This window comes from Salarias fasciatus, unplaced genomic scaffold (genome assembly GCF_902148845.1).
Source record: "Salarias fasciatus unplaced genomic scaffold, fSalaFa1.1, whole genome shotgun sequence".
Classification (NCBI taxonomy): Eukaryota; Metazoa; Chordata; class Actinopteri; order Blenniiformes; family Blenniidae; genus Salarias; species Salarias fasciatus.
The window spans coordinates 340,068-367,798 of NW_021941389.1; the positions used below are offsets into that span (position 1 = coordinate 340,068).

A 27,731-nucleotide genomic window follows, 5' to 3' on the forward strand; every position below is an offset into this window, starting at 1 on the left:
TCTCTCCAGTATTAACTGCAGAATTGGCCACCAGGTTTCATGTAGTGATAGAATTAATGACTTCGCCTCTAGAAACATTTTCAAACAGGTTCTAAGATGGAAAACAGACACAGAACAAGTGAAAGGTTTATTTAAATAATATTTATATACTATGCCAAGTTTTCCTCCCCATTTTAAGTTTTTGGCTGTAATTATTGAACTTCATATTCTATTTCTAAATCATGCTTGTTGCCTTGCTCAAGAATTCTCTGTTCGTTTACATTATTATTTAAGTATTTGCATTTATAGTGTCTGTTTTTGCCGCATTTGTTGCTGTCTCTTTCAGTAGATTTTCATTTAATGGCGTACTGTTTATTTAAGTTAAGTCATTTCAGTTGTAGCTCCAGTTTATGTTGTATAGCAATAAATGCTGTAATGACTCTTGAGTCAACTTTAGTCCGTTAAATGTGCTGTTGCACCATTGTTCCTGAGGGTGGCGCTGTAAGATTAGCTGGGTGGCTGAGGCCAGCCTGTTGGTGCTATGTTCAGGATGTTGGAAAGAGTTGGAGAGTTTTGAGAGATTGTCGTGGGTTACGGCCGCAGCAGTAGCCTGTGGGACGGCCTGGGGACGTCTGGTGCTTCGCAGATTGCAGAACGTTACGTTACATTTCATTTAGGTCAAGTTTGTTGTGCACATTCAGTACCTCAGTTATTAAGTCTCTTCTTTAAACACTAAGTGGAAATCAATTCCAGGTCACAATTCCATGGTGAATTTACTCCCATTCCAGATGATTAACCATAGATGGCTGAAAACATACCTGCTATATGAAAGGATGTGATTTATCACAGTATCTACTCTATGATATTTTATTCAAGTAGACCGAAACTTTAGAGAGCTTGTATATGTTCTTTCTTTTAATTACAAAACAACAAAAAAATCTTTAAAAAAAGATAGAAACTTTATTGTCTCCTCTTCAATTAAAACAGAAACTTGTCTTTGACATGGCTTAATGACAAATTAAAAACACACTTACAAACCCATCACACACCATAACACAGCAGAACAACAGATGATGTTGTGCTGTTTATAACAGTCACTGCAGAGCAGAGGACAGGTTTCTGGTAAATGTTTTCTGAGGCAGAACTTAGGGTTTGGATCTTCTGCCTGATGGCAGCAGCATGAAGGGGTGGTGCAGGAGGTGGGGGGGTCCTGATGAGTCCTCAGCCCACGTTGCCAGATTGGGCAGGCATTCCGCATGGTGAGGTTTCTTTTCAGCATATTTGGTTAAAAGAGAAAAGTCCTTCAAATGATTCCAAAACCTGACCACAACGTTAATGCAATTTCTCAAAATATTCCACAGACGACCCAAACAAAAACCTGTTTATTATATGATCCCTGTGTGGAGTTGTTTCAGAGCTGTTTGCTTCACCCATCATCAGTTTGCACCACAGATCTTCAGCTGACATTCATTGTTTTCTTGGTGTTACGCTGCAATGCTGATGATCAGGGTTGTACGTTTGTTGTTTACCCTCAGACGGGTTGTGCTTCCGCTTTACTTTGGTTATTCAGAGCAGCTGTAAATCTTTGTGTGATGCATTTTCGTTGTTATGTTCATGTTTTTCACTCGGTGTCGATTTATCTCGTGTGTTTTTGCGGAATACTGTCAGATCTGGCATCCCACGGGAGACGCGTGTATTTATCGAGGGTTTTTGCTGAATACTGTCAGATATCCTACAAAGAGAGCGTATGTGAGGAGGGCAGAGGACGTCAAATTAACAAGGCTTGGGCTCGGGCACTGTGGGTTAGCCGGTGGGGTGATGCTAATAGGGAAACATCCGGATGGGAAATGTCATCACTGTGAGTGCTTAGAGACTGTGAGCCATGTCTTAATGGGATGTCCAGCAGACACAGATCAGAGGAGAACATGATTTATAAATCTGGAAAAGTTGGGTCTGAAGGCATTTTCTCTTTCTGCAATACTGGGTGAGGGATTGAGGGACAGGGAAATTGCTCGGGCAGTAGTTCTTTTTCTTTTGTTTACGGGTCTGTATAACAGGATTTAGAGCTCAGAAGGTGAAGATGTAATTGCGGGAATCACCTGGGTGTGGCAGCAATGCACCGAGTTGTGCACAGTCTGCCGGAAAGGAAGAAGAAGAATACTGTCAGATCTGGCATCCCGTGTGGAGAAACGTGTGGTTCCATGGCCGCTCTCCGGGTCGTGGAGCTGTACAGTGGGGTTGGAGGAATGCACTATGCTTTGAAAGGTAGGCACAGCCGCGAACACTGGCCTCGGAGACAGAGGGAGGAGATCCAGGCCGTCTGGTTCGCTCCGTTCTCCCCATCTCGACCCGGATGGAAACCAAACCTCCCTCCATGGTGACCACAGCGTCCCTCACAGACCACTCCACAGCCTTCTGGAAGCATTATGTGTTCAGTAGGAATTACACGGTGTGTGTGTGTGTGTGTGTGTGTGTGTGTGTGTGTGTGTGTGAGTGTGTGTGTGTGTGTGTGTGTGTGTGTGTGTGTGTGTGTGTGTGTGTGTGTGTGTGTGTGTGTGTGTGTGTCTGTCTGTCTGTGTGTGAGTTCTTCATCTGCTAGCTGATTACATTCATCACACAGGAGCAGACTCCAGACTTCACCATCCAGCTGTGGCTCCTACAGAACACAGTCCTGAGACATAAAACTCAGAATTCCTGTCGGTCCTCCACTGTGTCCTGGAGCTCTGTGGGTCCTCCACTGTGTCCTGGAGCTCTGTCGGTCCTCCACTGTGTCCTGGAGCTCTGTGGGTCCTCCACTGTGTCCTGGAGGTCTGTCGGTCCTCCACTGTGTCCTGGAGGTCTGTCGGTCCTCCACTGTGTCCTGGAGGTCTGTGGGTCCTCCGTGGCGTCCTGGAGGTCTGTGGGTCCTCCGTGGCGTCCTGGTCCTGCAGTAACAGACCCGTCCCTCAGTGCAGTGACGGTCTCAGGACATGGTCCTTGCTGTGGCAGCAGTCTCGCCTTGGCTCGCCATGTAGATTTTTTATCTTCTGTGCTCTTAGTTCTGATCTTCCGTGTGAGGAGCCGTGTTACTGGGATTAATGGAGCATTCTATTCTGTTCTGTGTCACTACAACTCAATGCTGACTGCAGGCTAACATTAGTTTCATTTCTTAAAGGGGCTGTATCATGCAAAATTCAGTTTTTGTGTTTTAACCTTGTTCTATAGTTATGTTCTCATCAAAAACACCCCAAAGCGTTGTTTTCCTTCATGCCTGTGTGTTTGAGCTTTCCTGGTGTTTGTGCTGCTCAGAGAGGCAGCCCCTCCCACCGTGAAAACGCTCTGTTTCCCACGATCACGTCACACGGAGAAGATGGCTCCCCTGAGCCCCCCCCCCCCCCCCCCAGGCCCTCGGCAATCAGTGTTGCTGCTTTTTTCTAACTCTGATTACGGAGATAAACTTTAACCATCGTCTGAAAGCAACAGTCAAGCAAGAGGAAGAGTCTGGAGGGTCTGGAGGGTCTGGAGGGTCTGAAGGGTCTGGAGGGTCTGGAGGGTCTGGAGGGTCTGAAGAGTCTGAAGGGTCTGAAGGGTCTGAAGGGTCTGGAGGGTCTGAAGAGTCTGAAGGGTCTGAAGGGTCTGGAGGGTCTGAAGAGTCTGAAGGGTCTGGAGGGTCTGGAGGGTCTGAAGGGTCTGAAGGGTCTGGAGGGTCTGAAGAGTCTGAAGGGTCTGGAGGGTCTGGAGGGTCTGAAGAGTCTGGAGGGTCTGGAGGGTCTGAAGAGTCTGAAGGGTCTGAAGGGTCTGAAGAGTCTGAAGGGTCTGAAGAGTCTGAAGGGTCTGAAGGGTCTGGAGGGTCTGGAGGGTCTGGAGGGTCTGAAGAGTCTGAAGGGTCTGGAGGGTCTGAAGGGTCTGAAGAGTCTGAAGGGTCTGGAGGGTCTGGAGGGTCTGAAGAGTCTGGAGGGTCTGAAGAGTCTGAAGGGTCTGAAGAGTCTGAAGGGTCTGAAGAGTCTGAAGGGTCTGAAGAGTCTGAAGGGTCTGAAGGGTCTGGAGGGTCTGAAGAGTCTGAAGGGTCTGGAGGGTCTGGAGGGTCTGCGCTTGGTGAGTTTCTCACAGGAAAAGATGTTTTCACGTGTCTTTGCGTGTAGAGAAGCTAAAGCTAAAGAGCTAAAGCTAGCCTTAGAGAAGCTAGAGCTGAAGAGCTAAAGCTAACCCTTAGAAAAGCTAACTCATGACGTGTTTGTTTTGAAGCTCTGATTGGTTGAAGTTCGCTGTCAGTCAAAGTCCACAGGGGGAGAGGCGGGATTTTCAGTGAAACGGAGCGTTTTCTCTTCCGGGTTTCAGAATTATCCCCAGAAAATCTTAGGCTGTGTTCGAACCCGCGTACTTACCTCCTACTCATACTAACTTATTGAGTATGCAGTGCGTTTACACTGGCAGTATGTGATTTTGAGTATGCGAGAAGTTCCCGGATGCATACTGCATTCGCCAGAAATGTTGAGTATACATCGTGTGTTCACTACTCATACTGAAATTGCCCAAGATGCAACGCGACGGACAGCGGTTGCGTCAGACAGAGCTTGCGCCGCCTGGCGGCCGGCGGGTGTGGTGGGGGGGCTGGCCCCGCGATCTGGGTCCGGCCCTGGAGGGTGTGAGAAACTCTTCGCTCGCCAGCGGGCCCACCGCTGGGGTGCCGCGCCGCACCGGGGGGCCCGGGGGTCCGTCACCGGACCTCCGGAACCGACTCGGTGCGACGCCCGGGGCGGGCCCGCTCCGTGGGACCGCTGGGTGAGACCGCACGTCTCGGTCCCGCTGCCGAGCGGGTCAGGGGGAGCCGGTCGGAGAGGCGGGGACGGCCGGCGGCGTGATCCATGGTCGCCCCCCGCCAAAGCCCGACCGGGCCTGGAGGCTGGGCCGCCGGGCCGGGAGAACCGACTGCCACGGCGCTCAGCGCCGTGCCAGGCGGGGGGCCCGGGGCGGGTCCGGGGTCCCTGTGTGCTCTGCTTCTCTCCTGCTTCTCTGCTTCTCTTATGGTGCATTCACACCGGACGCGTCGCAAGCGTCGTGAGCGGCGCTTTTCTATGCAAAGTCGATGGTGGACGAGCGTCGTGGAGCGGCGGGCGGCGGGGCGGCACATCAGGAGCGTCATGAGCGTCGCTTTTCCAGCGTTTCGAGCGTCGACGCCCACGACGCTCGTCCCCGGCGTCAGGAGCGTCGTGAGCGTCGCTTTTTGAGAGTTGGGAAAACTGAACTTTTGACGCGCTGCCGCTGAGCGTCAACCAATCAGAGACGATCCCTCCGGTGCTACGTCACTACGAGTGATCCGAGCACCGATGCGGGCCAACCAGCCAGTGTTGCTAACTTGACGACTTTCTCGCTAAATCTGGCGACTTTCCAAAGCCTCTTGGCGACGTTTTTTTTGTCAAAAGCAACTAGCGACAAATCTAGCAACCTTCTCCGGTGCTCTGGAGACGTGACAGGACGTCTCGCTGCTGTCGTCAATGAGCAGCGGGTGCTGCGTGAGCCCCTCCCCCGTCCCAAAGCGCTCACAAGCGGTCAGTCTCAGCAGCGCCCCCTGCTGCAGTCAGAGCAGAGAGGAGCAGAGCAGCCAATAGCGACTTTTCCGACGACGACGCGGTCTAGCTTTATTTAACAAATAAAGCCAAGCTGCTCTCCTGATGCGATCCGCCATAGCTGGAAACAGAAATCAGCCTCCAGCGCGCCAATAAACTGACATGCATCAAGAGCGTCGCGAGCGTCGCGAGCTTTGTGACCACCCGGTGTCAAGCGTCGTGTTTAAAGCATCACAAGCGTCAGCTTCGAGGCGTCCCGAGCGTCGACGACGCCCGCGACGCGTCCGGTGTGAATGCCCCATGACTCCTCCTGCTGGAGCCGCTCACCCCGGCTGGCTCACATGTCGCCGAATTCGTACGAACAAAATCATAAACAGTTGGTATTCAGACAAATAAACGACACACTCGGCTCTAAACCACCACTTTGTCGCCTAATTTAAAAAAAAATCTCGATGAAGTTGTACATATGAAGAGTTTACAGCCAAAGTGAAATCAGCTTTAGCAGGTCGATTTCAGCTCGGGGAGGAATGCAATGCATTGTGGGTTATTATGTAGTATGCTGTAGTGTAAACGCTTTGTATACTGTCTGATGGACTGAGTATGCAGGATGCAGGATGGATAGTATGAGTATGGAAGGATGTAGTAGGCAGTATGCGGTTTCGAACACAGCCTTATATTTCACACAAAATGACTTTTCCTTAGCGCCAAAAATAAACTATTGCCATGTTAATGCCATTTCTCGGGTTTGGACGAGCTAAAAAAGCAAGATACAGCCCCTTTAAAGTTAGAAAAAACATCACTTTTTAAAGCTCTGCCCTCAGTCTTCTGTTTTGTTTGAAAATGTAGATTAGACATCTTTAAAAAAATTCACACAATTTGTGAAAATGACTGATTGTTTTCCTTTGGGTTAATTTAGGAACATTTGAGCCAAGTATCAATTCCTTAAACATTTTGACGTGAAAACCCAGAGCCACTGCAAAAACAACACAAAGAGCTGCAAATTATTATGCAGAGCACTCGAAGTATAAACGAACCTTGTGCCTCTATCTGCTGCTAAATACGAACTATGATACGAAGTAGAGAATAAGATAGTTGTTCTGCTGTGGTGTCTTCTCTTTAACATGCAAGCAAAATGCCAAATGTCAAAACAGGAAGCGGTGTCTTCAAAATAAAAGCATGAAACTCCAAAACGGGAAGCAGCACAGGACCGTGATGTACCGGCCTGTTGTAGTTACCAGTGGCGGACCGTGCATTTCACACTAAGGCCTTCAGAACAGATCCGCCTGAACCAATCCACCTCTCAATAACTATTCTATGTCTATAAAAACTCTTATTGTGCAGATATGCATATAAAGAGCTGTTGCACAGCAGATAGATACTTGTGCAGCCAGAATAAATGCCTTTGCTGAAGTGCACAATTCTCCTACTACATCTGTGCACATACAATGAGCATCAACTTAATAAAACAGCAATATTATTTAGGAAAAGAGGAACATTTTACTCACCAAAATCCCCATTATTTGTAAACAAAATCCATCCTCCTTTCCTTCCTCAAAAATCAATCAATCAATCAATCAATTTATTTTTGTATAGCCCAGTATCACAACAACAGCTGCCTCAGAGGGCTTCAAGATGTTACATTTGTCGGTAAAAGTAAAAACAGTGAATAAGCATAATGGTAATATGTCAATATTTACAGTAACGAGACAGAACGAAGCAACCACCGCCTTCGACCCTCACATCCGGCAAGAAAAAACTCCAGAAACCCAGTGGGAGAAGAAGAAATCTTGGGGAGAACCACAGTATGGAGGGATCCCTCTCCCAGGGACGGACAGCTTTGGCAACAGCTAGCATGAGACAATAAGAAGTAAAGCCTAGGACTATGTTGAGGACAGTCCGTTGGACGGTCCAGCACAAGAACCACGGATCCCAGCAGTAGAACCGAAGCCAGTCCACGGGCAGGACCGACAGGGGTGTCCTCCCGGTCCGGACGGAGCTTGTTCATAGGCCTTCGTAATAGTGGAGTCAGCAACTGAAACTGGAGAAGACTCCCCCTCGAAGGGGGGGACAGCAGGTGAAAAGCAATGAACGGACTAAAGGGAATAACATTCAGACATTAGAGGACAGGGCTCAGTGCACCGTACTTCCCACAGCATTCTAGCTCCTGGGGCAGCTTTGTGGATACTTAACTGTTTAAACTAGTATTTAGTTAGTATAGTTTAGTTTAGTTTAATTTAGTTTGGTTTAGTTTAATTTTGTTTAGTGTAATTTGGTTTGGTTTGGTTTAGTTTAATTTAATTTAATTTAATTTAGTTTAGTTTAGTTTAGTTTAGTTTAGTTTAGTTTAGTTTAGTTTAGTTTTGTTTAGTTTAGTTTGGTTTACTGTAGTTTGGTTTGGTTTACTTTAGTTTGGTTTGGTTTGTTTTAGTTTAGTTTAGTTTAGTTTAGTTTAGTTTAGTTTAGTTTAGTTTGGTTTACTGTAGTTTGGTTTGGTTTGTTTTAGTTTGGTTTGGTTTGGTTTAGTTTAGTTTAGTTTAGAATCCCTAGCTGACCTGATCATAGGCTGCATCGAAGAGAAACGTCTTGAGCCTAACCTTAAATGTGGAGACTGTGTCTGCCTCTTTGACACCACTTGGAAGCTGGTTCCATAAAAACGGTGCCTGATAGCTAAAGGCTCTTCCACCTAGTGTCCATTTAGAGACTCTAGGAGTCACCAGTAACCCTGCATTTTGAGAGCGGAGTGCTCTGATTGGTTGATAAGGCGTTAAAGCATCTTGGAGATAGGTTGGAGCCATCCCATTTAGGATTTTGTAAGTGAGGAGAAGGATTTTAAATCTAACTCTAAACTCGACTGGAAGCCAGTGAAGAGATTTTAGAACGGGAGTAATGTGTTCACGTCTTCTAGTTCCAGTTAATAATCTGGCGGCTGCATTTTGAACCAACTGAAAGTTTTTTAATACACTTTTTGGGCAGGCTGCGAGAAGGGAGTTGCAGTAGTCCAATCTCGCAGAAACAAATGCATGGATGAGTTTTTCTGCATCGCTTCTAGGTAAAATGTTTCTTATTTTAGCTATGTTGCGCAAGTGGAAATATGCTGTTTTACAAGCCAGGTTGATGTGTGCTTTAAATGAGATATCCTGATCAAATAAGACCCCGAGGTTCCTCACAGTAGAGGAGGAGGATACACTGACGTTATCTAAGGTAATAATCTGTTTGGATAGACACTCTCTCAGTTTATGGGGGCCTAGTATAATGACCTCTGTTTTGCCAGGATTCAGACGGAGATAGTTCGTAGTCATCCAGGTTTTAATTTCTCTGATACAGTCACTGAGTCTGTCTATTTGATTAGTTTGATCAGGTTTCATAGATAAATACAGTTGTGTGTCATCTGCATAGCAATGAAAATTGATATCGTGACTTCTAATTATGTTCCCTAAAGGAAGCATATATAACAGAAATAAAATTGGCCCGAGCACGGACCCTTGAGGAACCCCATAACTGACCTGGGAGCACGGTGAGGACTGTTGGTTAACGTGAACAAATTGGTACCTATTAGATAAATAGGATTTAAACCAGCAGAGGGCTTTTCCTCTGATGCCAACCTCACATTCTAACCTCTGCAGGAGAATATTGTGGTCGATTGTATCAAAAGCTGCACTGAGGTCTAGGAGAACCAGGATTGAGACTAGACCTGCGTCAGCCGCCAATAGCAAGTCATTAGTGACTTTAACTAACGCAGTCTCAGTGCTGTGATAAGCTCTATATCCTGACTGAAATTTCTCAAATAAACTATTGTCCTGTAGGTGGACAATAGAAAGAGTTCAACTGCTCCAGTTCTTCTTCTTCTTCTTCTTCTTCTTCTTCTTCTTCTTCTTCTTCTTCTTCTTCTTCTTTGGAATAATTGCGGTAGGCGACCAACAACTTAGGTGCATAGCGCCCCCTACTGTATCTCTTGGTGAATGTAAATCAGAAGGCCTGGATCTGCTGTTGTTAGTGTAGCTAGCTAGAAGGCGCTGAGTCACCAACTCGAAATCTGATTGGTTGAAGCAGCTGTCTGTTTGACGCTTTACTTTACTTCACTGCGCCATCAGGAACAGACAGTGAAGGCCTGGGGCAGATTTCTGTGACCCCCTACCCCAGATGATGCCTGAAATCTGATTGGTTAAATGATTTAATGTGAAAAAAACATGTCTGGAAGCAGCGCGACCACGGGAAGACTATGAAAGGAACTGGAGCATACCGTTTGGAATCATTTAGTAAGTATTCATGGACAAAATATAATTTACATCAGTCTGTAATTCAGATACTTTTCAGTCCAGCAGAGAAGGCCTTGCAGGCCTTGCAGGCCCTGACGGCCCACCACTGATAGTTACCCAGCTTTCACTGGAAGTTCACCCACAGCTTTGACCTTTTCCTGCTCATAAAGTCTCGGTGCGATGGTGAGCAACGGGACTTCACAGCAAGGCTCAGTCACGCTCGGCGTGTGTTCGAACCCCCTGTTTTGCAGAATGGAGTACGGCTTCATGCCTGCAGCAGTGAACAGACTCATCCCGGTCGGGCTCTACAGCAAAGAGCTGCTGGAACGCCGCGGCGTTGAGCGGCTGTTGAACAGCACCGGGGGGGGCGTGGCTTTAAACAGGTGACCGTGCTGTACGGCTTTCTCGAGCCACAGTGCAGACGTATCGTTATGGCTTTGTCCATAAATCATCACTGTGTTTCACAGGGAATGATGTTGGAGGTTTTTCAAGTTCTTCTGCTCTTCCGCGGCTGCTGCGCTGTGTGTTGATTGAACATGCCGCTCTCACGTGAACATGCATTACTTTAATCCATCCATCTATCGACCACGTTCGTGCTGATCCGTGGAGAGGAATCCGTACAGATCAATAATGAGCCGTTGCACTCCTAATTTGAAATTTTCTGTCTTTGATGAAGGTCGTTTGTGCTTTCTTCCTGCAGAAAGTGGCATTCCTGCTCAGGTAGTAGCTGCAGTGGATATCAACACCACGGCCAATCGCATCTATCAGCACAACTTCCCCCAGACGACTCTTTGGAACAAAACTATTGAGGTCTCTGTCTCTGTCTTGCCTTGTCTTTCCTCTTCTCTGCCTGGTCTTGCCTTGCCTCATCTTGTCTTGTCTTTCCTTGTCTTGTCTTGTTTTGTTTTTGACTTGTCTTGCCTGATCTTTTCTTGTCTTGTCTCTGCCTTGTCTTTTTTTCCGTCTCTGCTGTGGATTGTCTCTTCCTTGTCTTGTCTTGCCTTGCCTTGCCTCATTTCTGTCTTCTCTTGTCTTGTCTCAGTGAAGTCACTGTTCTCTGGTTTGTTTTTCAGGGAATCAGTCTCGATGACTTCAATAAACTTTCATTTGATATGCTTCTGATGAGTCCTCCCTGCCAACCTTTCACCAGGTAAGTCTGCAAGAAACTCCTCACTCAAATATTATAATTACGTGGCCGGTAGATTTACTGCTCATTTTGGATTGATAAGTGTCAAATGCTGGTGAGTTTTGATTTAAAGGTGCATTAAGGAGTTTTTCAGCTTTAAGATACTTATTTTCCACCATAAATATTAGTGGTGTGTATCGCCTAGTATCTGGCGATACGATTCGTATCACGATTCATGGGTCACGATTCGATATATCCCGATATATCCCGATACCAATGTTCAAGCATTATTGCGATGCTTTAGGAACAACAAATTTGTAAACTAGTAGTACTTCATGAGAAAACTTGTATGAAACACATTTTATTCATCCCAAATGGAACAGAAGCACTCAAGCAGCTATATTTAACAGAAAGCAAGTTGCAGGCTACTTTTTCATTTAAACAGTAAATAAAAATAAAGGCTACATATACCTTCAATAATGTAACATGTTTTGAGAAAATAAAGTGCCATCATTGTAAAACCCTGAACTGAATTGAATTGAAAGTCCTTTATTTGTCCCACAGGGGGAAATTGCAATGTTAAGCAGCACAGAGAAAAGAAATAGAAACAGAAAAGAAATGCAAAATATGAGAATTTACAAGGTCCAACCATACATAGAAAAATTAACTATAAATTGAGGATAAATATAATTAAATAACAGATACAAACTAAATGACATAATTTAAATATAGTTTAAATGTAAGTTTCAGACAGATATAAAGAAATAACAGATATACACTAACAGATATAAATCAAATATAAATTTAAGACAGAACACATATGTAAAGTATAATATTAATAACAGATATGAGTTACATATTATTTAAATATACATATAGGACAGACATGTGTACAATATTATAGAAAAATGTGAGAGACATGAGAAGACAAATACACAGGAGTGTCATTTAGAACAGTGTGTGGTGTGTGTTTGGACTGGTTGGAGCAGTGCTGGCTGTAGAGTCTGATAGCAGCAGGGAGGAAGGACCTGCTGAGGAGGCAACGCTCCTCACACCTGGGGGGACGCAGCCTGTCCCTCACACCGCTGTCCAGAGCCCTCAGGGTGTCCTGCATGGGGACATCCTGCTCAAATGCATGTGGGTTGGTGGTGTTTCCGCGGTATTTGACTTTTGCAAAGCACATTTTACAAATGGCGTGGCTCTTATCTGTCCCTCCGTCCTTGTTGTAAAAGCCACAGTGCGTCCAGATTCCGGCTTTATAAATATTCCTCGGAGCGTCTCCCACTTCCTCCGCCGCGGGAGACTGTTGTGTGATCCAATTACCGCGAGACGGTAGTGTAAAGAAACCACCGGGAGAGCTCTCGCGAGATGCTGTTCTTCCTCTGGCGGACTGGAGGCTCTGCAAAGCTCTTGGTGTGGTGTGCTGCCAACTAGTGGCCAGGAGTAAAAGTGCAGCACACAAAAAGACGCCGCAATGGATATTTGCCGGGTAAATACATAATTAAAAATTGATATGGACGTATTTTGAATCGATGCGAGAATCCCGTGACGTCATATCGCGATATATCAGCAAATCGATTTTTTTAAACACCCCTAATAAATATGTTACAAATATTTAATGATGTGTACAATGACCCCTGACATATTCATTGCAAGTACCTCTAACAGCGCTAAATTGTCACTTGAAAGTCGCAGTGCCGGTCCGGCTCCAGAATTTTTTTGGGGAGAATTTGAAAGGAATGACGTAATGCGCGCTCGCGCTGGCCTGATTCCCTTAGGTTTCGTTTTGTCCGCCATTACTCCGCCAGATGCTTAGCAAGCAACAACTGAGCAGTACGAGGATGGATCTTCCACCTACTGCCTTCTAGCCAGGTGCTCGGCATATATAGAACGGGGTAGGAGGTTGAACACGCAGAGCTACCAGAGCTCTAACCCCCCCACTGTAGCTTTCACTACTCACAGTAGCTGTGTGGCCTGGGGGTAAGAAACGGAGATAGGCGCCGCCTAACGCACTCGTGCATAGGGAGACTTTGACTTGGCTACCTAAAGAGCAAGGAAGGAGTTCCCCTCTTCCGTGCACGTACATGGACGCAAACCACAGGCACGAGTGTTTCACTAAGCTGCAGTTACATCCAAGGCCTGCAGGGGGCGCTGTTTCGCATGAAACGTGCAAACTCTTTAATGCAGCTTTAAATGTAAAGTTGAAGAAGAACACTCAGCAACAAATAGCAGTGGAGACATGCACGAGACACTGGAACAGTAGAGACACCCCCCCCCCCACCATGCATGAGACAGTGGAGCCCTCCACATGGCTGGTTGGTTCCAGGTCCAAAGCTCAAGCATTACATTGTGTTTTTTGTCTTTGTAGAATCGGACTTCAAGGAGATGTAACAGATGCCAGAACCAAGAGTTTCCTCTACATCCTCCAGCTTCTGCCTCGGTCTGAACTTCTCACTCACTTCAATATTTGCGGGTTTTGATGTTATAACTGTATAGATTTGTTTTGTAGACTATTAAGTCTATTTTACTGCGTTGCATTCTGTTTCCGTTGCGGATCCGCTGCATCATGCCTCTGTAGCCTCAAGTAACAGCCCACATTGTAATTAACAGCTGTTTTTACGCTGGATGCAGTTTACTTGCGACATGCAATGGGCCACAGCCAACATGCAAGGACATGGAGGAAGAAGCTAAAAACATCTACTGTTACATCTAAAATCCAGTCTGTGGTCCTTGATCCACATCAGTCCAGAGCAGTTCTGCACATCAACACTAAATGGAGAGGATGACTACATCTTTTAAAGGAATACTCCGAAGATTTTGGACCCACGCCCTTTCCCTATCATTTACAAAGTGAGATAAGCTCAGAAATACCTTCGTTGTGTCTGTGCGTCCAGTGGCTGGCTCCCAGCTGTTAGCATCGTAGTTAGCTTAGCTCAACTGCGGGAGGTGAAGAGGAGACAGAGCCGGACTGAGAAAGTGGACAAAATCCTCCTTCCAGTGGTCCAGGGGACGGCGTATTAGCACGTGAAGTAAATCTAAATGGTTATAAAACATTTCGAAAGACGTGTTTTCTTTTCAATCCGTTAAAATAACGTTTTGATACACAGACCTGCGCATGGCAGCGCTCCGCGGAAGGATATACCGGCGCACAGCAGTAGCAGCCATAGACTCAGCCGCTGAGCTCCAGTATATCCTTCGGCGGAGCACTGTGCTTGTGCGGATCTGTGTGAATCAAAATGCTATTTTAACAGATTGAAAAGGAAACACGTTTTTTAAAATGTTTTATAACCATTGGGATTTACTTCACGTGCTAATACGCCGTCCCCTGGACCACTGGAAGGAGGATTTTGTCCACTTTCTCAGTCCAGCTCTGTCTCCTCTTCACCTCGCGCAGTTGAGCTAAGCTAACTACGATGCTAACAGCTGGGAGCCAGCCACTGGACGCACAGACACAACAAAGGTATTTCTGAGCTTATCTCACTTTGTAAATGATAGGGGTAGGGCGTGGGTCCAAAATCTTAGGAGTATTATTTTAAAGCAGTACTATGCAACTTTTGCTCTTGCGCTCCCCCTACTGGCCTCCTGTGAAAGCTCACTGTCGTAAACGTTCTCCGAATCACCCCCCCGCGTGCAGAGAGCGTCGCACTCCCCTTTCATTTTATTTCCGCTCGTCAGACGAAGGTTTTTTTCTGTCTTTTTGGTTCTGCCATCCGTGAGCACCTCAGGGTGGCGTTGCTAACGCTAGCGAGGGTTTCGTGTTTGTTTTACGCGCTTTTATCCTTGTCCTCCCGTCTGAGCGCCGTAAAGCAGGTTTGTTTTCTCAGATGTAGTCGGGTCGCTCCTCTGAAAGTTGCAAGCGCTGTTTTCAGGACAGACGCCGGGGGAGTGGAGGAACCGGCCAATCACCGTGACAACTCTTTGTTTACCCCCACAGGGATTCTGAAACACATTTATTGAGGTAAAAAAGTTGCATAGTTCTGCTTTAAAGTTGCAGCGATGATTCCAATTTGAACAAAAAGAAGGTAAAAATGTCATAATGTTTGCACCACCTCTAAAGAAAGGAAGAGAGGAGTGGAGATGATGAGGCGGATGGAGGGACATCAGACGAGGAGCTCTGAGGAGCTCTGAGGAGCTCTGAGGAGCTCTGAGGAGCTCTGAGGAGCACTGAGGAGCTCTGAGGAGCAGCTCTGAGGAGCTCTGAGGAGCGCTGAGGAGCTCTGAGCAGCGCTGAGGAGCTCTGAGGAGCTCTGAGGAGCTCTGAGGAGCTCTGAGGAGCTCTGAGGAGCGCTGAGGAGCGCTGAGGAGCGCTGAGGAGCTCTGAGGAGCTCTGAGGAGCTCTGAGCAGCGCTGAGGAGCTCTGAGGAGCTCTGAGGAGCTCTGAGGAGCTCTGAGGAGCAGCTCTGAGGAGCTCTGAGGAGCTCTGAGGAGCTCTGAGGAGCGCTGAGGAGCTCTGAGGAGCAGCTCTGAGGAGCTCTGAGGAGCGCTGAGGAGCTCTGAGGAGCTCTGAGGAGCAGCTCTGAGGAGCTCTGAGGAGCTCTGAGGTGCTCTGAGGAGCTCTGAGGAGCTCTGAGGAGCGCTGAGGAGCTCTGAGGAGCTCTGAGGAGCTCTGAGGAGCGCTGAGGAGCTCTGAGGAGCGCTGAGGAGCTCTGAGGAGCTCTGAGGAGCAGCTCTGAGGAGCTCTGAGGAGCTCTGAGGAGCTCTGAGGAGCGCTGAGGAGCTCTGAGGAGCTCTGAGGAGCTCTGAGGAGCGCTGAGGAGCTCTGAGGAGCGCTGAGGAGCTCTGAGGAGCTCTGAGGAGCGCTGAGGAGCTCTGAGGAGCGCTGAGGAGCTCTGAGGAGCTCTGAGGAGCTCTGAGGAGCGCTGAGGAGCTCTGAGGAGCTCTGAGGAGCTCTGAGGAGCGCTGAGGAGCTCTGAGGAGCGCTGAGGAGCTCTGAGGAGCTCTGAGGAGCAGCTCTGAGGAGCTCTGAGGAGCTCTGAGGAGCTCTGAGGAGCTCTGAGGAGCTCTGAGGAGCGCTGAGGAGCTCTGAGGAGCTCTGAGGAGCTCTGAGGAGCTCTGAGGAGCTCTGAGGAGCTCTGAGGAGCTCTGAGGAGCTCTGAGGAGCAGCTCTGAGGAGCTCTGAGGAGCGCTGAGGAGCGCTGAGGAGCTCTGAGGAGCTCTGAGGAGCTCTGAGGAGCTCTGAGGAGCGCTGCTCAGCACCTTGTGGTTGAATACTGGAATAAAAATAAATGTCAATGAAGAGTGAAGTTGTGTTTTGGTCATGAAAATTTGGTAACAAGTTCTGAAGTCATGGAAAAGTCAATGAAAATCAGAGGTGAAATAGTGTCTGAACATGCATATTATCTGAAGCATAGATTTGCTCATTACTGGGTAACATTAATAAATGCTTCTGGCAGACGAAACGCTTCTTGATGGAAGAGGAGGTTTACAGTTTCAAACTACTATATTGGCCCAAATATAAGACAACTGTGATTATAAGACGACCCCTATTTTTCAAATATTATTTTGTGAAAATAAAAATATGTTGAAGACAATAAGGTTACTCATAGAACAACTTTTACTGTACAATTATTCTAGAAAAACTCACAACAGAGATAACATTTCATGTGATTTAAGATCAAGAAATATTACTGCAGTATTAAATAAAAAAACTATAGCATAAACTATACTCAGTTAATAAGCAACAAATAAGAACCTCAAAGGTTCAATAACTGCATTAAAGATGTTAATGACTTTATAACCATCAAATTCAAGTTCTATTCAACTGCATGAGCATTAATAATTCAGTCTAATATATCCTGGCAGCTTGGCAGTAGTTTGTTGACTCTGCTGCGTTGACCCATCAGTTTAAAGTTGGCATCAAAACTTGGCCTCTTCCTATATTCGGGCCAAAACGGTAGTCTTAGAAAATGTGCAGAGACACATGGGCGCTCCTCCTGATGGACATACCGTTCGCCGTGCTGCGCTCGCTGCAGCTCCCAGCTCACCTGAAGCCTGGATTTCTCTCAGGAGCAGCGTCAGGTCTGGGTGGAGCTCCAGCCTCCTCCTGGTCAAAAGCAAAGGGGGAAAGAGAGCGTTAAGCAAGGCACCGCCGCCCACAGCCTGCCTCCGCCCATCAGACCCTGTGGTGGCAGGCGGTGGAGACGTTCCTGGACAGTGACATTGCAGGACACGTGGGACGTTATTCCCAGGGTTCAGTTGCAGAGTGTAGCCTATCAGCTGACTGCTCTGCTCTTCTGGAATGAATTCAGGATTATCTGTTGTGGGTTCTCCAGCAGTTTGTGTTGCTTCAACAGGTTGTGTTCTCTGTGACACCATGAACAAGAGACAGCTGTTCAACATAAACCGCCACAGTTTCTGTTTTGTTTTGTTTTTTTTCATTTCTAACGGCGTCATTCAGTTCCGTTGAATCTCCTCTGCAGTGATGGAGAGCAGCTCCTCCCGAGAGGACCAGTGTTCGATAGACTTTTTGGAAGAAGTTTGGCAGACGGAGTGTTTTCCGTCACCAGACTTTTTAAAGATGGCAGACTGCTTAAACAGTAGTTGTTGCACCAGTCAGCAGACAGCTCTGTTGAAGTCCCTCCCTGTCATATCCGGGACATGGTACCTTGTATTCCATACTGAGGGTTAGAGAGAAATGGTTTTTGGGTCGTCACGAGTTGTAACCCTTATTGGGACACCATGGTCACGGTACCCGACACGACCCGTACCGGAGCTGTGGAAGCGAGGCTTTTGGTCCACATCACATCCAGTAGGATAGACCTGGTGCCTGGAGATCAGCTGTGTCTGCCAGGGCTTCAGGGCTAACTGTCAGTAGAGGCTCAGTGGCTAACTGTAGTCCACGAGGTGCTGGTCCCCTTCCACATGTTTACAGCAGCTGTGCTCCAGTCAGATAGTGCATATGCATACACTCACTGTGTGTGTGTGTGTGTGTGTCCAGGCTCCACAGGCGGCCTCGCTTCATCCTGCTGGAGAACGTGAAAGGCTTTGAAACTTCTTGTGCCAGGTGAGGACAGACAGCTGGGGTTCAACCCGAGGTCCTCAGCGTCGTTCAGAGGCAAGGCGTCATCATTTATATGAACCCAGGAAATGTTTATAAAGTCTCTAAAGTATGAAGATCCACTTCAGAGTGAGGTTCTCATCATTTTTGTTGTACAGAGTTCATTCAAACCTTCTCACAGAGTAAGAACTCCCACCACCTGTGATTTGAACAAGCCCCGCGTCGTTCTGGCTGACGTGATGTGATTCATTCAAACTATTTTGGATTTTTTTTGTGGAACTGCTTAAGAGCCTTCTGAAGCATTCTGTACCAATGAAACACACGCGTTTCATCCTGTCCTGTGAGGATGAAAGGAGCTGAAGCTTCTCTGCAGAGTTCTGCTCAGTAGTTGTTCTGTGTTCTTCTGACTTTCTGTCCAGCCATCTGAATAGAACATTTACCTTCTTGCCTGTAGACATCCTGCCGTTCGTTTACCCCACTGATTATTGATGAAGGGTAGCTGCTGCACATATGTGTCGGTTCTGTTGAGCGTTTTCTGCCTCTTGTGTACATGTGGTGACACTTGTTGTGTTTATCAGGGAACGTCTGGTGGAAACCCTGAAAGACTGCGGATATTTGTTTCAGGAGATCATGTTGTCGCCTACGAGTGTAAGACAGTTTTCACACATTCTGCCTTCATGTCGTAGTTAGCAGCAGTGTAACAGAACGGGGGGAGCTCCTCTCCTCGTCATTCAGTCCAGAGGTCCGTTTCACCAAGCAGGCTTTGTGGAGACTTTGAAAACCTGTAGGAATGTAGCGTCTCTAAAAACATTAAAAACCTTGGAAATGGAATCTGCATCATATTGTTCTTGCTCCTGCTTTACACGACAGTCCCATTATTTTACTTTTTACTCTGATCTGTTTGTATTTTTTTTTTTATCTTGTCTGATTTATATTTTAAATGACCTTTGACCTCTCTGTTCTAATACCTGAAACAGTGTTTTAAGCTGCAGTCTTGGCCAGGCTTCCCTTGAAAATGAGATCATTGTGTCTCAACGGGACTGACCTGGTTAAGTGAAGTTTACAATAATTTATATATGTATGTGTGTGTGTGTGTGTGTGTGTGTGTGTATATATAGTTATGCACACACACAATATGAACATGATATAAATGAGAAGACATTTGTGTGAAAGCAGCATGATGCTCCATCAAACACTCTTAAAGGTGCATTAAGGAGTTTTACAACCTTAAAAATACTTATTTTCCACCATAAATATGTTACACATTTTTAATGATGTGTACAATGTGCCCTGACATATTCATTACCAGAACCTCTAACAGGCTAAACTGTCACTTGAAAGTCACAGTGCCGGTCCGGCTCCAGCATTTTTTGGGGAGAATTTGAAAGGAATGACGTAATGCACGCTCCAGCTGGCCTGAATTAGTTAGGTTTCGTTTTGTCCGCCATTACTCCGCCAGATGCTTAGTGAGCAACAACTGAGCAGGATCTTCCAGAAAGTCAGAACAGACTGGCTTCTAGCACTGCAGCTCCACACAGACTCCACCAGGGAAATTTTACTCGAGCACTACTAAAAGGGCAAAGACGGAGCTCCCCTCTTCCGTGCAGGCGAGCCACAGGAACGAGTTTTCACTAAGCTGCATTACGCCCAAGGCCTGCAGGGGGCGCTGTTTCACATAAAACGTGCAAACTCCTTAATGCACCTTTAATATTTACCTTTCATTGTAAAACATGTTGAAATCATCACAGGTCTGCCAGGAGATTATTCCCAGGTGTCTCCTGTTTGAACAGTCTTTCTGTATTTCATTTTAAGTTTCTGCCAGTTGTGCTCCTCCCAGTCCAGTAGCACCTAAATTAGATCAATTATTCAAGCGGTTTTCTCCTGGAACATTATTGTGATTATAAAGGACTACATTCAAACAAACTGATGGAGCAATGTTCCCCCTCTTTTTTTTTTTTTTTTTTTTGCAGCTGCAGCATTTTACACTACTTTCTAAAAATGAGCCATGTGAGTGCATTACAATAAAAACCCCTTTCCTGTTGCCATGGTGACTCGTTGAAACAGGGATCCACTTATGACCTTATTAAGGTTGTGGAGCGCTGAACTCTGGGTGGGACTATTCAGAGCTGATCTAACATTCAAATCAGCTGCTCTGAATCTCAGAGATTCCTGTCTCAGAGTAGATCACCTCACAGTTCAGGAGGACACTCGGCATTTGTTCAACCTGCTTCGTGAAACGGACATCAGATCAGAAATAACCTTGAAACGACCTGTTCCTCAGAGGACAGATTAAAATTGACCACATCAGATTCAATCCTTTTATTTTCTCTTCAGGTTGGAATCCCAAATTCAAGACTGCGTTATTTCCTGATGGCTAAACTTTCCACAGAGTCCCAGAGCAGTGGATTCACTGTACAGGTGAGAAATAGCAGTGGAACCTGGATTCATTCAGAATGTAATACACCATGACACCCATACACCATGACACGACACTGACACCCATACACCATGACACGACACTGACACCCATACACCATGACACGACACTGACACCCATACACCATGACACGACACTGACACCCACAGCAGACTGTTGGTCAGTGTCAGAAGAGAGTCACCTGGAGTCTTCATAAAGAACAAAACGGCTCAGAAAGCTCCTCATCCAGCCTGCTGTCACCACAGACATCAGATATGTAGACACTGCTTCATGTTGCTTCACGCTGCTTCTCGCTGCTTCACGCTGCTTCTCGCTGCTTCACGCTGCTTCACGCTGCTTCTCGCTGCTTCTCGCTGCCTCTCGCTGCTTCTCGCTGCTTCTCGCTGCTTCTCGCTGCTTCTCGCTGCCTCTCGCTGCTTCTCGCTGCTTCTCGCTGCTTCACGCTGCTTCTCGCTGCTTCACGCTGCTTCTCGCTGCCTCTCGCTGCCTCTCGCTGCTTCTCGCTGCTTCACGTTGCTTCTCGCTGCTTCTCGCTGCTTCTCGCTGCTTCTCGCTGCTTCTCGCTGCTTCACGTTGCTTCTCGCTGCTTCTCGCTGCTTCTCGCTGCTTCTCGCTGCTTCTCGCTGCTTCTCGCTGCCTCTCGCTGCTTCTCGCTGCTTCACGTTGCTTCTCGCTGCTTCTCGCTGCTTCTCGCTGCTTCTCGCTGCTTCACGCTGCTTCTCGCTGCTTCTCGCTGCCTCTCGCTGCTTCTCGCTGCTTCACGTTGCTTCTTGCTGCTGTGGATTGGAGCCGATGTGCCTACGTTTCCAAAACTGCGGTGCGAGAGGAGGGTCACAAAACGTGCAAGTTAATCGCACGTCAAATAAATTAGTGGCGTCAATAGGAGTTTGAAGTTATCGTGCTAATTTGGACAGCCCTAAAAAACGCACATTTGGTTCCAGGTATTCCAGGTTGCTGAAGAGCTCCAGGTGATGAGATTGATGTGATTAATGTTGTTTGTTTTTCTGAGCAACTGCTGAATGTTTCAGATTTCAGATGTTTTCCCTCAGACTGGCTCCTCTGGACAGGACTCGGTTGTACATTCAGTCAGTCCGCCTGAAGCTTCGTCACAGGAGGATGGCGTCCTGTACAAACTGGAGACGGTGGCCGACGTCCACAGGAAGAGCACTCAGAACAGAGACCAGTCTCTCCGACAGATTGGGGACTTTCTGGAACCACAGACGGAGGTGGACATCCAGCAGTTTCGGATTCCTCCCAAAACGCTGCTGCGCTACTGCCTCCTGCTGGACGTCGTCAAGCCGTCCTGCCGAAGATCAGTGTGCTTCACCAAAGGGTGAGTGCAGCTGTCCCACTCTCTCCGTCTGTGTGGGCGTGTTGAATAAATGAAGTTTTCAGTCATGAATCATCATGTCACCCGGTGCTGTTTTAAACAACATTTCAGGAACACTGAGTACATGTCTTCAGAGGTCAGAGGTCAGGTCCATATACTGTAATGCCTCATGTCCTCAATGCTCTGAAAATGTTCATCATTAACACAACGGGCCCTATTTTGGTGAACTGCGTCTCATCTAAGCGCAGCACAAGTGGACAGCGGGCGTTGCCTGTCAACAGGGCGTGTCCAGATGATTTTGTAATTTTCGTGAAGCGGCGCAGCCACGCCTCCGTCCCGCCCACTGGCGGAGAGAAAGTCGGTTTCACCCAGCTGGATGTTATCCTGACCAATCAAATGAACACCTCTCCTCATTTTTAAATTCACTGCAGTGAAGCGCACTGCCAAATTAATATGATGAAATACTGCTGGGCAACAATTACATTTCTTAATTGCGATTAATCACATCATTTTTCTTCGATTAATCGCATCATGCTTAAAGTACAAAAATGAATTCAAAAGTACTCTGTAATGATCACCCTGCCTCCAGCTGGGCACAGGGATTTTTTTTTTTTTTGCAAGAATTTTGCAAGAAGTATAATTTTACATTAATAATTTTACAATTCATCAAATATGATTAAAATACCAAGTCCTTAGCAAGTTTGCCCTCCACGCCACCAAACGCTGGGTGGTGCGTGAGCAGATGAAAAATGGAAGTTTCTTCTGAGGCGCACTTCCTCAAAATTCATTCTGTCTCTGACCCTCAGAGAGAGAAGACAGCCTAGATTCAGTCACGCCGAATTATGCCTCATGCTACCTTTATTAAGCCAGATTGTGTGCTGAAAGGAAATTTACTTTATTTAGCGCGTTTTCAGTGCCTTAAGAAGGCCCAGCGGGATGAAACGTTGCGCTGGCTAAACTCGCGATTAAGTTTCATTTTCATTTTTTTTTATATTTGCCTCTTTACCTCAGTTTGTGCCTTATACCAGCCTTTTTTATTTTTCTGCTAATTCGGCCAAGTTTAATATGGAAAATAATGAGGAATGGACCGTGTTTCACCGCTAAAAGCGTCGCAGCCGAGTGTGCTTTTTTGACGCTCAGCAGGAGGCTGGTGTGAGACTCTCGGGGCGCCGGGAGACATCGCCGGGAAGGACCGTGCTTTCCCTGTCCCCGGCTGGGGGGCAGGATGATCGCTACAGAGCCAGTGAGCAATGGACTTTCAAAATAACAAGAAAAAAAAGTATTGATGCCTGATGAAATAATTGTCGGCGTTTAGGAAGCAGTGTGTTAACGCGTTAACGTGCCCAGCCCTATTAAATCCATTTTATTTCCTGGCCGCTCTGCCACATAGTCTCCTGTGGGCGGTTCTGGTCCTCACCAGCCTCTGCAGGTTCTTGACTGTGTTCTCCTGTGTTGGACAGCTATGGGAGGTATGTGGAGGGAACCGGCTCGGTTCTGCAGTGCCAGCTGGACACAGAGGTGGGTTCTCACTCCACGGAGAGATTCACACAAATGAAAGCTGTCTTCAAACTGGGGATGTGACTTTAGATCTTCAGAGAACAGAAGTGAAACCTGGAGACGTGTCTGAGCCTGGAGGCCGTCAGCTGTTCTGTGAGGTTCAGGTTTTCATATGAACTGAAGATCATCTAGAATGATCTGATTGGCTTCCTCTTCCGCTGACGTTTGGTGAAACATGTGGACTCAGTCCTTTCTGCTTCCTCTGGGTTTGGTTTTTGATAAAGTGGTTCTGCCTTGTGACCATCAGCTCAGATGATTGTGGTGTGTTTTGTGTTGCAGATGCAGAGTGTGTTCACAGGTTTGGAGCTTTGCTCCGAAGAGCAGAAATTAGAGCGCCTCTTAAAACTCCAGCTGCGTTATTTCACTCCCAGAGAAGTGGCCAACCTCATGGGCTTCCCTCAGAGCTTCTGTGAGTTCGCCCTTGAAATTGAAATACTTTACACTCTCACAAACCCTCCCAGGTACATAAACCTGGCCCCTGGCCGGGGTCTTCCTCTGCACCCTTCTGGACCAGTGTGTGGACGCCTGCCCGGTGGGGGTGCTTGGATCTGGGCCCTGAAGGCCTCTCTGGCCTGCTTCTGATCTTCCCAGGGGTCAGAGGTCATATCTGCATGATCAGGTTGATCGTTAATCACTCTTCTTAATCTACATGTGGACTCGCTCACCGTGCTGTCTGGAGGGCTGTTAGACTCTTGGCTCTCTGGATCAGGTCTGTCCTGATGCTCTTGTGTCATTTGTAGGAGTGTAACGGTATTTGTATTCGTGTGACGGTACGGGGGTCACGGTTCGGCACACACAATCACACGACGAATACACCAGTGAGTAAAAAAAAAAAAAAAAAATTCCAACCTTAGATGGTGGTAATGAGCCTAAAAGCTGCCGGCAACCACCATTATCACAGAAGAAGAAGAAGTAGAACAAGCAGGTCTAAACATGAACAAACAAAGAAGAAAGTACAAGCGGAATGAGAGCTGCAGCGTGTGGCGGAGCGGATTAAACGGGAGAGTATTTGTTCTGTGCATTCCCTCATACGGAGTGACGTGTGACGTGCCAGTAAACGGGAAGCAGCACAGTCAAAAAACCAGCAGAGAACGCCACGGTGGTGGAAAAACACTTTTTTAATACAAAACCCCGACATAAAAAACATTGGAGAGGCGAGATGGAACCAAATCGCGCAACAGCGAGTTGTATAAAGAGCTCTATAGCAGAATACGAGCGATCGCCGGCCGGTGTTATGGATTAACTGGTTCCCGTGTTAACGAATGACAGCGGAGGTCTGTGTAAACACATGCTGATTACAGCAGATGTTAAAGTAAGACTCACAAAAGGCTTTAAACGTATACACTCACTGTAACTGTCGATAACCGACGTTCGCCAGAACGACTAGATGTTTCAGTCATTATTGGTCACAAGTTAACACGGGCACCAGTTAATTCGAAACATCGGCATGGAGCAGAGCTCACACCGAGACGTGCTGCTCCGTACGGCGGTGCTGCAGCCAGGGGAGCAGCTGCTCCTTCAGCAGGTATCATGGAGATTTTGGGACATTATTTGAGCAGATAGCAGATAAAAACTCTCTGCTTGGCGCTGAGGACTGCTGCTGCAGAGAGGAAGACCTGCAAGTTCCTCGTGAGACTTTGTGCGCATGGATGCTTTGTATGCTGTACATGAATACACTCGCGTTTAATACTACTGTTTACAATCGGATTGAAAAAACACCATGCAAACTGGGCCAATAATGTGTCGCATGGGAAAGCTTAGGAAAAATGTTCTGGTACATTTGTGAGTTTTTTTTACTTTTTCCCCACTGTACCGAAAAACGTACCGAACCGTGACCCTTACACCGAGGTACATACCGTACCGTGGCTTTTGTGTACCGTTACACCCCTAGTCATTTGAGACCTGGATCCTCAGCTTCACGTCCACCTCCCTACCAGCTGTGTTCTCTCACTGCAGTCCGTCGGATGTTCTCTGTCATATCTTTATGGAAACACCAAAACCACATACACACACACACACACACACAGAACAGTGTTAGTTTTCCTCAGTGTACTGCTTTATGAGTCACGGCGGCTGTAGAGGACAGACCTCTGATTGCACTCAGTCCCTGGTTACACAACAACGTTTTGAAAACGACATGTTTCCACCGCAACAGCTGAAATGCTGAACGCTGGCGCTGTTTTTGTAATGAAACCACAGAACAATACAGTGGAGAACTCGGACATTTATTCAACACATTATTCACATGAACAGAACACCAGGTTAGATTGTTATTACAGTGACTGTCACCTCTGAAGCTACCGTCACTGTTCACCAAGCAGAAACAGTTCAAGTTATAAAAAGAACATTTGGTTGGAACGTTTCTCTTTCAAACTTCTGACCGGGATTTAATGTCTGAGTGCATTTTCTGTCTTTCACTGTGTTTTCTGTGCGCAGCCTTTCCGGACCAGGTTTCCATTCTTCAACAATACAGAGTTTTGGGGAACAGCCTGAATGTCGTGCTTGTTTCAAGACTCCTGCAGCTGCTTGTTGCCGAACATGAAGGCTCCCATGTTTCAGCTGACCTTCTGTCAACATCTTCATCCATTTAGTAAATGTTGTATTTACTTTCATTTTTGTACATTAATGGATTGTTATGTGCTTATTAAATAATCAGCTACTTTTCAACATGCATTGTTGCGCACGTCTGGTTTTTTTGGACACACACACACACACACACAGGCATGAAAATCAAAAGAGTCAGTGGCAAAATAAACAGGGAAAACCGAATTAATCAATTATATTTTATTTAATAGCATAGCCTCTCCTCTGAGTCTGTTTTTACTGAAAGTCTCCTCCTCTAGTCTGATTCAACAAAATGTTCCTCTGAGTCTGGTTCAACAGAGAACATCCTCCTGCAGTCTGGGTCTACAGACATTTCTTCCTTTTAAAAGAGTGTTTTCCTCTCCACAGTCACTTATTGATCATGTGGAACTGTTAGATTTTCTCTGTAAAAGCACCCAGACATGACTGTGTGGTAGCTGGCTCGGTAAAAATAAAGCAAATCACACCCTGTATTAAGATAAAACAGATACACTAATAATTTAACGAATTCTTCTTGGATATAAGTCCTCACCAGTTTTATGGAGAACAGACTGAAGAAATATTTGATGGAAACATTTTTTTCTTACATTTACTGTAATAATCTGAATGCAACCATGTAATTTATATCGTGAAACATGATGCAAAAGGAAAAAAGGAATTATTTACTGATTATTCTTCTGACGGTATTTGTGTTGTTGATGTCTCTGTTCTGGTCGTTTTCTGATCCTGTTGGACCTCAGTGCTGCATTGATCCTATCGACCAGAACCTCCTCCTACAAAGACTGGAACGGATGATCTGGATTAAAGAGGCGGCATTAAACTGGTTCCACTTGGTTCATGTCAATGACCCTTTAGTGCAGACGAACATGGAGTTCCTCAGGGTTCTGTCTTAGAACCTATACTAGGAGTGGGAACCTGGAGTGACACTGGGCCAGGACCACAACCACTGAAAGGAACCTGGCGTTAGTCTGGACCTGGACTCCCCCAGCCTGCCCCACAGGGAGGAGGAGGACAGGAAGAGGGTCTTTCTTCTGCCTGTTGAGCTTCTACTGTGTCTAAGTTTTGACTGCAGAGGAACCCTTTCAGTTTTTTGTCACGAGCTCGTGTAAAGGCATCGATATGACAGACGGTCAAAGAGACAGTATGTCTGCAAAGCAGCAGAGATACTGTCTGTTTGACATTCTGACATGTCATATAATTTAGTATAGATTTGGTACCATCTTGTTTCAAAGCAGAAGCAACATGGTACCAAATCTATACTAAATTATAATGAGGGATGGCTGGAATAAAAGGGCCAGCAGGGCTGAGCCCTCCCAGCTCAAAAATACAGCTAACACAAAAAAGATGAGAAAAATAGTGTTTTAAAAATAACTTACAACAAATTGTTTTAAGTTTAGGTGAAACCAAAGGCAGCAGCAGCACCAGTCAAAGGAGAAACAGAATATCTGTAAATGGGCTGACCAGCAGATACGGTCCGCTTTCATTACATATAGCGGGGCTGCTGCTTGTGCCAGAGTTGGGAAGGAGGGCGACAACGTTCAGCTCTGGCGGGCGTTAGCATGAACGAAGTGGATCATTTGCTTTGGATAATCGAATTATTTGGACCGATTAAATGCCCTTGCCATGCTGTCTATCCAGAGGGACTTCATCCAAACATAACCAGACTTCAGCGACATGGTGATGAACCAGTTTGCATCCCAGAAAGGCGTCGATGTGGCCTCGCCGGCTCCACATCCACATTGGGATTTTGGAGCTGGGGTGGGTCTGGGGACAAGGCAGAGAGAGAATACGACTCGGCCAATCAGCCTTGCTGCTTTTTGTTTTCAGGTTTTTTTGGCGAATTCACTTCACTAACCCAGCACAGAGAGGCGAGGCTGAGGACTCCTCCTCACCAGCTCTGACGCCCCCTACAGGCCAGAA

At 46.6% G+C, this 27,731-nt stretch overlaps 1 protein-coding gene across 4 annotated transcripts; it reads left to right on the forward strand.

Moving 5' to 3' along the window:
- Nucleotides 1-2,131: 2,131 nt before the first annotated feature.
- Nucleotides 2,132-25,894, forward strand: trdmt1 (tRNA aspartic acid methyltransferase 1). 4 transcript variants are annotated; one of them, XM_030087578.1, is made up of 11 exons: nt 2,132-2,244; nt 10,482-10,591; nt 10,855-10,931; nt 13,276-13,347; nt 17,845-17,910; nt 18,483-18,552; nt 20,239-20,322; nt 21,370-21,674; nt 23,132-23,189; nt 23,508-23,637; nt 25,665-25,894. In XM_030087578.1, the coding sequence occupies exons 1-11, from the start codon at nt 2,181-2,183 to the stop codon at nt 25,817-25,819; spliced, it is 1,191 nt and encodes a 396-aa protein (XP_029943438.1). In that variant the 5' UTR covers nt 2,132-2,180; the 3' UTR covers nt 25,820-25,894. The 4 variants fall into 4 exon arrangements, with proteins under 4 accessions (XP_029943438.1, XP_029943439.1, XP_029943437.1 ...); XM_030087579.1 differs by lacking the exon at nt 25,665-25,894 and having other exon boundaries at nt 21,391-21,674; nt 23,508-24,061; XM_030087577.1 differs by lacking the exon at nt 25,665-25,894 and having other exon boundaries at nt 23,508-24,059.
- The last annotated feature ends 1,837 nt before the right edge of the window (nt 25,895-27,731 follow it).